Genomic DNA, 13,550 nt, shown 5'->3' with positions numbered 1-13,550 from the left:
TTTTTATATTTTAGATGAAGAGGTCTACAAAAGTGACAACTTGAAGGATTTCCATTTTTCCAAATTTCGCCATCTTTTACTCTGAGCAATAAAGGCAAAAAAGCTGTACTAAAAAGATTTTCTTCACTCTTAAGTTCTATAATTGTGATGTTTGTCTCAAAGTATTTCTGTTTATAAATACTTTGGCTTGATGCTCCATCAAAACCAATCTTTCCATATAAAACTTTAAATATCTTGTTACCTTGACCACAATTAGGTATATCAATCATTTCAGTTATTCTACTCACAGTGTGATCTAACATGCTTTGAAGAGTACACTTTGCAGAAACTTCAGAAAAATCTATATTCTCAGGATAACATTTCAATTTTTCCACCAAAATATCGTGCAAGGTAGGATAAATATGTACATTGTGTACAAGAGCTGAGTTTCTGATCATTTGATATTGTTTATCGCTGAGATCAGTGTTCATTTTTAATGCAAGAGCTTCCTCTACACTCATATTAGTGGGAAAGATTTTATCAAAAGTTTTATCAACTTTTTCTATCTCTAAAAGATTAGACATTGTTTTTTAAAAAAGAAGCTTTTTTTTTTCTCCAGCAGCATTTGCACTTTTTGCAGAAGCTAAAAATAGAGCTTCATGATGTTCAGTGGCTAGTTCTTTTATTTTTTTTCTTTTGCTTTGCTCTCCAAGAACACTCAATTGCTTATGGGGCCTTCCAGAACCAAAATGACTATTTTTATTGTTAATAAGATTTCTTTGAAACCAACGATTTTCTTTTTGTTTAAATGTATCATAATTTCGTTCGCATTGTTTTAGTTTTTTCTTCACCTTTGAAATAAATATAACAAAAGCAACCTTTACTTTATTTAAGTTTTCTTTGTGAATTTCTACAGTATTTTTCATTTCATTAAGTAAATCCTTCCATAATCTTATTTTATCCACTCCTAATTCACGTATATTTGGGATAAGATCTAATCTTTTCATTGTTATTGTTTTTAAGAACCATCAATATAATAAAACTAATATATCAGAATTATTTTAAATTACATTATTTATTTTTTTACTTTAGACTGTTTAAAATTTTATTTTGTAATGGCTTTAACAATTGTCACATTGTTACATCCTGTTATAACACCATATTACTAAGTTAACTTTATAATACAGGAACTACTAAAGTTGTTCAGTTGAGCTTTTTCAAACATGTACTTATTAAATAGTAAATACTTTCAAAAATGGCGGAAAACAAGGTTTTTAAGTGTTTATCAACACTTTTATTTCTTTAATAACTTCCAATACCGCAGTAATCCCTTTATAATTTAAAAGTAGAAATATTAATTAACTAGAAAAAATGTATATACTTTTGGAACTCGGTGGAATATTTTTTTAGCTGATATATAAACCAAAAAAATACAATTACTTGCTAACTTTTTTTTAGAAAAGTCTTTAAATTTAAACAAAAAAATCAGACTTTTTTTTTTTCTTTTTAGTAAATTAGAAATATATAAAACCAAAAGATTATCTTCAAAATAAATATACACTTTAATTTAAGTTAAAAATACTCTTTTTTAGATAAACAGAAATCTCACATTTTTCAGATTTCTTTGAAAATAATATCAAATTTTTTTACTTCTTTTAACTATAAAATACAAAAAAAAATTTTTAAGAAGCAATTATTTATACTTTTGAAATAAAAAATTATTGCAATTTAATATTATTTAAAAAAGGGCACTTAATTTATAGAAAAGTTGTGAGGGGTTTATTATCATTTTTTTGCTTTTTTGAGTCACTGTGCGACGTCCATGTGTTATCTGGGTATATCCATTCAAAGGAGAAGTATATTTTTTGTAACAACTCTTCTGCAACTTTGTGCAGTTGATGAAATGTTCCAACCATTGAACCAAAGGTTCATTATCCATCCGTTTTTCGAGCATCCAAATATAGTACCCACAAGTGCTCCTTTTTGCAGATAATTGTTTATCCACCCACTTTAAATACCATCAGAGGTGGTAAGAGCCCACCTGGAGCATTCATACAAAATACACTAGTAGTGGTCAAACCTCTTTCACCACTTGTAAGTGCTCCAACTATGTTTGCCTTTCCGAGAGATTATTTTGCGTTACTTTGTGAACAGTGGACAAACCTATTTCGTCAACGTTATATATCTTATTAGCAATGAACTTGTATTCATCTGATCCGGATTCCTACTTATCAAAGAATACATGAACCCAATCTTTACTAAGTACCCTGACCCTTGTTATTGATGTTGCTTCTAGAGTTCTCAAAGAGAAACAAGATTTTATTTTTATGAATTTATAATACCACTTGAGCTTTACCCTATATTATATCTACAATATATATCTATATTATATTATATTTATATTGCACATTAACATATATTTTATGTAAATGCATAAGATACATGACATAAATATGTATTTTGAGCTAGGAAGTTAACTTGCTAACTGCTCTATGTATTTTATCATGAAGACAAAAATAATATTCAAAAATATTTACCTTGTATGAACTCCATTGTCACTTGAGCATACAACACGTACAACATACGCATACAACATACACGTACAACATGCATAAATAGAGATATATATTATTTTACAAAATTTTAATACAAAAAAATATATATTGTTAAATCTATGTTGGTTCTTTCACTTAACAATGGCAAATTTTGACAACATTAAAGATGAGGTGCACAATTTTTATCAAAGTAACTCTCATTTATCTTAAAAGCAAATTTGTGGCCATTTTGTGGCAGTAGGATACAATGAAAGGTCTGTATTTCGTTGGATAAAGATTCTAAGACAGAAATGATGATCGTCAGAAGAAACCTAGAAGCTTAAAGTAGCGACCAAATAGTAAATTGAAGATTAAAAAAAAGTTCATTCCCTGTTCCGGTCGTTGTTGATAACGAATCCTACATTACGCTCTCATTCTTTTCAGTCTGGAAACGATTATTTCACATTTTTTGACAGAAACAATACACCAAATGTTGTTAACTTTAATTTTCAGTCGAAACTCGAAAAAATGTCTTTTTGTACTTATACATTTTGCCAAAGGGTATCTCGCGTACATTTTTTTTTCAATTAGGTTAGCAGTGAATTAAAATATCTACCTAGAATGTTTCATACAAAAGTTTTTAATTTCCTCTGAACTGTTTAAAAAAGCAACTTTGCGTATAAAAATTTCATAGATTCACCCAACAAGGACTAATAGAATAATAATCGTATATTTTTTAGTTAGGTTGTTGCAATTGTTCTTAAAAATACAAGTTTTCTTCTACCAGAAAGATAGTTCACATCTGAATTGTGTTCAGATGTCATTTTTTGTATCCTTTTTTAAGTGTTCTTCAGCCTGTTAAAACTTTTTGCTTTTAGTAGCTTTAAGTTATTTAGCGAAAAATGAGTGAATAGGATATTTCTCTGAATGTTGATAAGAATAAGAAGGTTAAGCTCTAACTCAGCTCGAAATTCGTTTGTTTGATTTATTTTTCTCTTCTTTTAAATAACTAAATAATTTGTTGACTTGATGTTAAATCTAAGAAATATGAGCTGCAGCTCTCTGCTCCTAAATCCTTTCCCTTGAATATCCTTTTGCCGTCAATTTCAAAACTATTCCACGTTCTAGTCTTTATTTTCTGAAAACCCAATTTACTTACGATCTTCACAGTAAAAATGTTTGATGGAAAAACGATTGAAAATTGGGAACCAACATTTCGAGCAATCTAAAAGAAAGACAAAGATCGGCTTTCAAATAATTTAGCACTTGGTTTTCTAGTAAACACCGGCGTTAACGCACCGGCACACAGTGGTCAATTTACAAAAAACCCTAAGACAGTACTAAAGCACTATAATTTTATAAATAACAATAAAAATAGTATTTATTTTCAAAAATATCATAAAAAGTTTTGAAAATTTATTTTTGCTTTTTTCAAACGTGTACATCTTCAATGTCAGACTCATCACATTCTGTTTCAATCTCGAATAGAAAAATCATTGGCTGCTTCAAAATCAAAAGTGTTGCTGTAGACAGGGGTTTACGTTTCTTTTTGTATGAAACTTCAAGGATGACTGGCTCAATGATGTCCATAAGTCTATGAAAGAGATCAGACATGCCATTTACCCATGAAGATTTTCGTGAGTGGAATATTCTTACATGTTGCAAAACTTTGTGCTTTCCTTCTCCAGCTTCTTCATTAGCAAAATTAATAGGTAGTATTTAAGACAAAAGCATATATATATAAATATATATATATATATATATATATATATATATATATATATATATATATATATATATATATATATATATATATATATGTATGTATGTATGTATATAGATAAAATTAACATTAGGGATAGCTAACATTTAATGATATAAATTTATATGTATCATACATTTTTTGATAACATATATAATGCATGTTATCAAAAAATTCCCTTAACAACATTTAAAGTCGTTTTAAATAACAAGTTAAAAACAATTGACTGAATTTATAAAATTATATTATAAAATTATAAAAAATATTGAGAGCTGGAAAATTACAAAGAATAATATATAAGTAAAATAATTTATAGCATTAAAAAAATTGAATAAGTCTCCTACATAAGCTTGACTAAAAATAAGAAAGACTAACAGTCTCAAAGTTCTTAGTATGCCTAAACCACTACCCAAACGAATCCATCTTTAAGAAACTATGTCTCTTTGAAATTATTTTACTAAACTTGACAGAGAAGAGGAAAACATCTCTGGCACTGGAAGGAAATCAGGATTTGCTGAGTACAATAAGTGTAAAAAAATGATTAAGCTGTCTCAAGGTAGTACCAGTGGAATTAAAGCTCACTTAAAGTAAGTGTTTTACTCTTTTGCTGTAATTTAGTACATTTTTAAATCCCAGTCATTTTGAGAATATGCGGTAAAAAAAAAACATTTTTTGATGAAAAAAATATACACTTAACCGCAAAATTAACGCACCGCATATAGATTTCGATTTATTTTAATTGTTGTCAATATTATCATATATTTTAACAAACATATTAAGAATAGAACACATGAACACAACTATTTCGATGATAATAATAAAATTTGCTAAGAAGATGGTGAAAAAAAAAAAGATTATTAATATTACGCACACAAATGCAGCTTAAATTGAAACATTTTTGACTTATCAATAACTAGTGCTACCACCTCTTGATGCTATGACCTGACAGTGGTGTGGCATACTTTTAATTAGAGATTTAAGCGTTTCTTGAGGGATATCTTCCCATACGCGGTTAAGATTATTACAGCCTGGCTTTGTGGATTATGGACATGTTATTACAGCCTGGCTTTGTCGTAGCTTGTATAGGCTGTTGGTGGTAGATGTTAGCTTCTAACAAGGCTTCCCATTGTGTCCCAAAGATGCTTTATTGGGTTCATATCTGGACTGCAAGCTGGCCACTCCAAAACTTAAATATTAACAATAAGTATTCAGAAACAGTATGTGCCATATGTGGTCTAGCATTATAATGCATAAGAAGGAATCCATCTCGAATGTATGGTACAAAAGGTACCACAAAAGGTTCTAAAATGTCTGCAATGTATCGTTCAGAAGTCAGACGTCCACCATCAAAAATAAAAAGCTCTGTGCGAGCTGTCGAAGATATTCCGCCCAATACCATCAATGACCCGCCTCCATATAAAGTGGTTTCTCGAATGTTACAAGCGAAACATCTTTCATTTGGTCTTCTGTACACGTTTAGTCGGCAATCAGAATTTACAAGACAAAACCTCGACTCATCTGTAAATAAGGCCTATCCCCAATCATGTATTTCCAAATTCATATGCCTCCTTGCAAAAGCCAGTCTTTTTCTTTGTAGTCTACAGACAATATGGGACCAGTAGCTGCTACCCGATGTCATAAATTTAAAGCACGAAGTCTTCTTCTTATGGTATCTTGACTAACAGCAGTTCCATGAACATCAGCAAGTTGATATTTGAAGACTTAGTGCATTAGTGAACCGTTCTCTCAGTATTCGAAGCATAAAAATTGGTCCTCCACGGGGTTGGTAGCTCGTGAATGCCTTGGCCTAGTCGTCTAGAGTGATTATTGGTCTCTAAAAACCTTTGTAGAACCCTACCAACTGTTGTATGAGACACTCCAAATCTTCTACCAAGTTTGCGATTTGTTAATCCTTTATTGGACAAAGTAACAATTGCAACACATTCATCACGACTTAAATTTCGTCTAAAACGCTGCATTGCAAACAGATGTGTTGCTCAAATGGAAGTTTTTTTTTTCTACAGTTAAAACAATTTAAAACCAATGTATAATTTTCTTTGAGAAGTGAGTATTAATTACAGCAAAACATGCTACTTATGAAAAGCTGCTATAATTTCGAAATTAAATAAGAGAGACGGAATATAACCTAAAAAAGGTGTAACAATAAACATTATTATCATCTTTGTTATTGATAAATCCGGAAATACATAACATTTTTGTCGGATTTTATAAGTGGTGCGTTAATTTTGCCGTTAAGTGTATTTTGAAATACTTAAAACACATCAATGTGTCTTGTGGTTCATGTACTTACTTTTTATGAACTATCTACAATGAATTTGCATCCTTTTTGACATTTATAATTTCATTATTTTCTTACAGATCCTACCACCCGCTATTTTTTCACCAGATCCAAAAAGCTGATAAGTAAAATAAAGAGAAGAAACTTCAAGAAAAGAGGAGTGCTCAAGCAGACGCTGATATGTCCAGTACCATAAGAGAATATTTTGGGCCTATTAATAAAAACAAAAGACTCGATAGCCTCCTTTAAGGTGCATCATTAATTTGACAAACAAAAATTGATGACTTCACTGAAACCATAAAGTGGCCTTCACAAAGTGAACAACAGTTAAAATTTGACACCATCCTACCACTAACTCTACCACTAGTCCTCTCAAACCTCTCGTTTCACGTTATTGAAACTACTAGCTTCAAAATGCTGATGAACTATCTTTGTTCACAAGCCAACTTGAAAAATCCAACCATTTTATCCAAATACAAGCCTTCAACTATTTATCGCAATCTAAGACGTGATGTAAAAAAGCAAATTGAGAGAGAAATCCCGCATTTTGAAATGGTAGCTTTCACAACAGATGGATGGGTTGCAAGAAATGGTGGTCCCTTAGTCTACCTTACATTGCATTATGTTACAAAAGACTTTGAGCTCAAAACTTATCTTCGGATTGCCAAAACTTCATCGGGAGACGTATAGGTGTTTTGCTTGGTCAAGGAATAGAACACATGATCAATTTCCTGCTCTTCAGAGAGAAAACCTTCACAAAGTGGGTGTTAATGATGCTGCAAACAAAATGAAGAAATCAATTACAGAAAGCAAAGAGATCATTGATCATCTAACCTGCTATGATCATCTGCTCAACACTTGCTTAACAAAGATTGTAGAAAAGTCAGAAAAGCTCAATGCTATAATCAAGAAATGTAAATGACTTGCTCAAAGGACAAGCTCCTTTGAGCAATTTTTGCAAAATAACCCTAAACAAGAAGGGTATAAAGGGACTCAAGATGAAGACCGAACTCAAAGTCTCTCTTTACTTATTCACATGACACTCCATTAAAGACAATGTAGCAGTACTAGCAGAAAAGCAAAATTTAGTAACGTAATGAAGTCGAATAAGAAAGGGAATCAGAAAAAAAAGTACAGAGCGTCTAAGCTTGCAAATATTTCATTAGAGACAGATGATGAAACATCTGATGATTAACTTTTTTATCTATAACTTGTTTGTTTGAAACTGTAAATGTAAAATTTGGTAATAGAAATACAAAAAGCAATTTAATAAATTCTTGTTTAGTTTTTTGGTAATCAGTAAAAAAAGCGGTAATTAGTGATAAAAGTGGTATATCTGCGTATAACGCTTTTTTACGCAAAATTACCTCGGTAATTACACATTTTTACGCAATTTACTCTTTTTTACCGCCAGTGCCGTAACGCCAATGCTTATTTTCTTACAACAATTAGTTTTCAGATTTCTTAAAGACAAGGATTTTTACGTTAACTTTGAATTACGTTAAATGTCCAGAAATATACGTTAACTTTACGTAACAATCAACAGAATAAAAATTACCTTCAGAGAGAGTTCCATTAAATTAAATCCAATCGACCTCCCCCTGAACTTTTCCGATACACCAACAGCGTAACAGTAAGTTACCTTTTGAACAGATGGCAACTTTTCGCGTAGTAGATCATTTATGTCAATCATCTCCAAGCAAATAGAATCAGTAATTTCATATATGTCAAGATGTTTTTCATCTAATGCTTTTTTGTGACTAGAGTCTTCAGTGGCGCTAAAAAAAATATGGGCTCGTTATAACTTTTATAACTCATATCGTTAATAATGGCAATATTCTAAATTTTATTTTATATTTATGATAATTAGTCTTTGATATTTACTTCTGTAAGTCAATGACAGAACATATATTGAATCCAACCACATTGTTTGTTTCTTTTTCGACTGCAATGATACTGAATCCTTTTTTAATGTAATCCGTGACCTCACTTTCCCAAGCAGGAATTCTTACATTCCCTTCAAATTGATCTAATAATGATTTGTCCATTGGTTCATCTACGATAAAATTTTCAAATTATTTTCCAGTGATTTTCAAGTTTTGTATTATAACGACTTTGAAGTGAATTTTTTACTTTCTTGTACCTCAGAGAAAAAAAAACGATAAAAATTGTTATTTTTCAGAAAGTTTGAAAAAACATGAAAAATATGAAATTAAAAAAAAAAAAGAAAGAAATTTTGATTCTATTGTATTTTTCATGCAGAACTAAACAATCCATAAAATTATTTTTTAAATTATTTTTGAAAAAGTATTTTTTAAATTTAAACATTTCCAATAAAATTAACAAAAAAATGATTTTTGCTCTAAATTGACAATCAGTTAAATTTTATTTTGCACAGAATTACATGCTGTGTAAACAGTGCACTAAGTATTTGTCAACAAATTATTAAATAATCTTTAAAAATGCTGCTTTAAAAAAGCAAAATTCTTCATTTTAATTCAAATGCTGATCAAAGAGTTTACATATGGAAAACTTAAATTGAATTTTGAAGAAAATTTTAAAAAAATATTGCATCATTGAAAATTGCCGCTTTGATTTAAAAGATATTTAAAAATTTTTTTTCCGTTTTACTTTTTTTTTTTAACTCCACTCTGACGAAGCCTTAAAGCTAATGACAAAAAAAGTCACTCAGAAATGTTATATTTACTTATCAGGGGGTTATATCAACTTACCCAGGGGGTTGACTTACACGTGAGTATATAGGTCAGGTAAATATATCTCTTTTTTCTCCGGTAGTTTATCAAACTTTTTAAAAATAATCTTTATTTAAGCTTTATGCAATAAAACCCTAAGTGCCTAAAAGGTACTCTAACTGTGTTATTAGCTTTAATAAAGAAATTTTTGAGACGGTTTTTTGAAAATAAACCACATTTCGAAACGTTTTTTAATCTTAAATCTTAAAAATAATCTTTATTTAAGCTTTATGCAATAAAACCTTAAAGACTAAAAGGTACTCTAACAGTGTTATTAGCTTTAATAAAGAAATTTTTGAGACGGTTTTTTGAAAACAAACCACATTTCGAAACGTTTTTTAATCTTAAGAGCTGGTATTGAAATTTACAATTTGGGCTACTGTCTGTTATGACAAACAATATTGCTTTGAATTTTTTGGGTAGGTTTTTTGTCTAAAGCTTAAAACTAAATACTATGGTTGTTATATGGCAAAAGGTTTATATGTTATGCTACGAATTTCCAATTTATAAAACCTAGATATTAAAAACACATTTAGAAAAGGTCGTATTTATATAATTATAGAGTATGTAAAGTATTAAAATAAAAAGCACCTTTCGCAAAATCATCAAAAAACAAGTTAATCACATCGATCATTTCCGCTTCGCATTCAATGTTTTTATAAATGATCCCATCTTTTATTTCTTTCAAAGTGGAAACTACCAACATCTTCTACTTCTCACAAAAAATAAGTTTTTTTTTTATTTTAAACGTGAAGTTCAGATTACTTTTTTAGGTTACTTATAAATAAAAGAGTCGAACAATACTTGGCTGGTTTCTTTCATTATAGATTACGTAAATCCACAAAGCTCCTTGTTTTTATAAACAATCTGTTATAAACAAATAAGAAATGTAAGTCTAAAAAAGTTGATGGTCACATAGAATCTATCAAAAATTAAATTTCTTTATATTTTTATATTTTTTAAATTTGTGTCACTTTGCTATTAAGATGATTTTGTGTTTGCATTTCATATAAAGTCTTAAAAATTAGTAAAATAATCAAATTTATAAAATAATAAAATAATTAAAATTAATAATATAATAAAAAGGTCATTTAATTCTCAAAACATCAATAAAACTGAAATCCTACAAAATCTAAATATCAAAGAAAATTTTATTTCAACCATTTTTTCAAAAGACTTCAAAAAAAGAGACCTAATTTATCTTTAAAAATTTCAGAACAATAAAATTAAAAAATAATTGACTACTTTTTTTAAAATTCATTTTCATCCGATATAAAGAGAGTGCAAACAAAATGTTTCCAAATTATGAAATATACAGACTTGCTCATTAAAAAAATCCTGAAGGCGCAAAAAAGTAGAGGCAGATAGTTAAAGCATCAGAGATCCGTATCCAGATGCTCTTACATTTATTCATAATCCAGGATACGGGTCAAGATGCTCTTAATATTTTTCGCGGAGACAGGATCCTCGGAGTCGGTTTTTTTATTTTTTACCGAAAATTTTTTGAAGAACTGGATCCAGTCCATGGTTTTAACTGTCTTTCTAAACAAAAGAAAAAAAAAAGAAAAAAATCAAAATTGTTGTTGATATTTTAAAGTCAATTAATATTTTACTTTGTTTTTTAACTTTTAATTTCAAAACAAACGAGTTGCATAATATTTGCCTACTTTCTTATAATAATATTGTATAGGATGAGAAAAAATGTATCAATTCTAAAGCATGTTTAAAGTTCTTCATAACTAACATTTTATATTATACAGATTTTTTGGCCTGGTTTCTTAATAAATAATATTAGATTTGATGAGAAAAAATTTATTAGATATACAATATGTTAAGAGTTCTTCAGAAGTAAAAGTTTTTTTTTGTTTATATTAGATTTTAAAATGTTTATTACAGGGCTTTCCAATTTATAAATGATGAATTCAGCTGAGCTAAAACCGTAGATCTGGTTTCCATAAGATTTGGGGAAAAGTTCTGTTAGCATCCAGAAACTGAGGAACTCTGTTAACTACAAGCTGCAACAAAATCTAGATATAAATTTTTTTCATCAAGTAAGAGCAGTGATGAAGCATGGGGCTAGATGATTATCATACACACTAAACAAAATGCAAATTTTTAATTATCCAGGTTTCGACAATCTAGTCTTCAAATCAAACATTAGATTGTCTAAGTAATAAAACAGACGAAGAAAGAAATTTTTTTTTTTCGAGCAAAAAAAAAAAGAAGAGTTGAGAAAAAAATACGGAAGAAAGAAGTTAAAAGCAGAAATCCTTCTTGTTCAACTTTTTGTTCGGCAATGTCAAGAAGCCTTTCAGAAAAAGGAATCAGCTTTTCAAGGAAATATGTCAGAAATATGAGAGCACTTTTGGGAAATTTCCAAAGGAAGGAGAAGGAATTGGAAGTTAGATAATCAAGAGGAAAAAAGTTTCGGCAGGTGGCACAACTAAACTCAGCCATATTTGTTTACCGATTACTTCTAATGGTGCCGAACTTCCATTAAACATTCAGAAAAACAAAATAGGTTTTCTCACCACAGAAAACAAGCTTATCAAACAATATTACAATGAAACTGCAACGTGTCTAAATAAAAGTTCACACACCAAAAGGATGTCGCTTTGAAGCCTACTAGCAGAAGCACTTTTTAACTGCAGAAAACTAAATTAAATTATTTGATAAATAAAAAAATGCAGTTTTTCTTTTTCTTTTGTTAGTGTAAACCATACAATTATGCGTAGAATTTTTTTTTAAAAATCTTTCAATTAAAAAAAATTGCGAATTTTAGTATTTTAATGAGAATTTTTTTCAACAACCAACTGAGAATTGGAATAACTTGCGTTGGTCAAAAATTAAATTAGATAACATTTTCCTTCATTTTAACCACCTTTCATAATCTGCAATAAAAAAATTAAAAAAAAAAAGGGGGGGGGGGGATACGAAAGTGTAGTAGAGCCCAATTAAATTAAATACCCAGAACAAAAAGTTCTATAGAACTTCTATAGAACTTTTGAAACATATGGCCTATAGAAATTCTATAGAAATTCTGTAGAACTTCTATAGAATGTCTATTAATTTCTATAGAACTTGCTATAAAACTTTTTTTTAATATTATATATGTAAAAAAAAAAAAGTTCTATAGGAATTTCTATAGAAATTAGCAGAGATTTAATAGAAATTCTATTGAAACCTATAGAATTTCTATAGGCCATATGTTTCAAAAGTTTATAGAAGTTTTATAGAATTTTTTGTCCTGGGATGTTCTGAAGTCTCGTTCTTCTTCATCACAAGAAACTCTTCTCAATGTGATCGTGGAGGGCGGTGGAGGAGCGATATATTTGTCTGGATTACCAACACCAATAAATCAAAAAGTCAAGCAAAAGAAAAGAAAAGTTTTTTGAGTCTGAGGGAAAAGTTTTTGTTTTGCCTTAGAATAAATACACAATGACTTTGGTGTGAATTGAAACAATCATATCAATCTTGAGTTGAATAAGAAAACTGTTAATCAAAGTTTATTTGTTCTTAAAGCAAGCTTAGTTTAGAGTTAAACTGATAATTATCTTTATACGTATAAAGTATTTTGATTGTTCAAGCCGCCTGCTGAAAAATTATTTTAAAAATTGAGTTTTTAACTAAGAATATTTTGTTATAAAAATTATGATAAAATAAGAATTGATTTTCAGAAAATGTTATATAATAATCGGTTGTTTTTTTCGGCATTATACGTTAGTTTACTATTTTTTATTAAAATGTTAATCTAAGGTAGTTTGACATTTAGATCCCGTGTTTTTAGGGCCCTTGTCTTTTGGTTGGTGTTTGTCACATAATAATTTGGTAAAGTAGCTCAAACGAAAATTGATTCAAATTAGTACTTTCTCGCCAAATTTTCATTGCACTTAAAATAGTAAAAAAGGAAAATCAAAACTTGTTTTCATTTTTAATTTACCATTTAGTGAAACTTTTTAGTGAAACTTTTTAGTGAAACTTTTTAGTCAAAAAAAGTTAAGTTACATTCAAAAAAAAAATTTTTCTTGCTATAGCAAATGATCAGGTTATTTCCAAAACATAATAATTTTTGGTTAAGCAAGTTTTTGCCCTGCTTTGTCGGGAGGGAAAAATTAAAAAGAGATTTTCATGAATTTTTCTCTAAGATAGCTTTAGTAGATACTATTTTCCAAAAACTACGGTAATGACAACTGTACTTTAGGAAGTATTCAACTTTTAGTAAT

The 13,550-nt window shown here is 29.1% G+C and overlaps 1 protein-coding gene across 2 annotated transcripts; it reads right to left on the bottom strand.

The window, feature by feature from the left end:
• Positions 1-2,511: 2,511 nt before the first annotated feature.
• On the bottom strand, positions 2,512-10,125 carry LOC149877073 (uncharacterized). 2 transcript variants are annotated; one of them, XM_090074640.1, is made up of 4 exons: positions 9,919-10,125; positions 8,459-8,630; positions 8,133-8,352; positions 2,512-3,738 (listed from the first exon to the last, which is right to left on the bottom strand). In XM_090074640.1, exons 1-4 carry the CDS (start codon positions 10,031-10,033, stop codon positions 3,523-3,525), a joined length of 723 nt encoding a protein of 240 aa, XP_089930766.1. In that variant the 5' UTR covers positions 10,034-10,125; the 3' UTR covers positions 2,512-3,522. The 2 variants fall into 2 exon arrangements, with proteins under 2 accessions (XP_089930766.1, XP_089930768.1); XM_090074642.1 differs by having other exon boundaries at positions 3,611-4,204.
• Positions 10,126-13,550: the final 3,425 nt, after the last annotated feature.

Source organism: Hydra viridissima, unplaced genomic scaffold, assembly GCF_058129835.1.
Source record: "Hydra viridissima isolate aposymbiotic clone 2 unplaced genomic scaffold, HvirCarnegie_v1 scaffold_17, whole genome shotgun sequence".
In the NCBI taxonomy this organism is placed as follows: domain Eukaryota; kingdom Metazoa; phylum Cnidaria; class Hydrozoa; order Anthoathecata; family Hydridae; genus Hydra; species Hydra viridissima.
The sequence above is the reverse complement of the archived record's forward strand: the minus strand, read 5'-3'. Positions and strand labels throughout refer to the sequence as shown.

Excerpts from the sequence above, each read along its gene's own strand:
- LOC149877073 (XM_090074640.1), bottom strand. The coding sequence starts at position 10,033 with ATGTTGGTAGTTTCCACTTTGAAAGAAATAAAAGATGGGATCATTTAT. Across the intron at positions 8,631-9,918 it reads TTTTGATGATTTTGCGAAAG|ATGAACCAATGGACAAATCA; the intron begins GTGCTTTTTATT and ends ATTTTATCGTAG. Across the intron at positions 3,739-8,132 it reads TAATGGAACTCTCTCTGAAG|ATTGCTCGAAATGTTGGTTC; the intron begins GTAATTTTTATT and ends TCTTTCTTTTAG.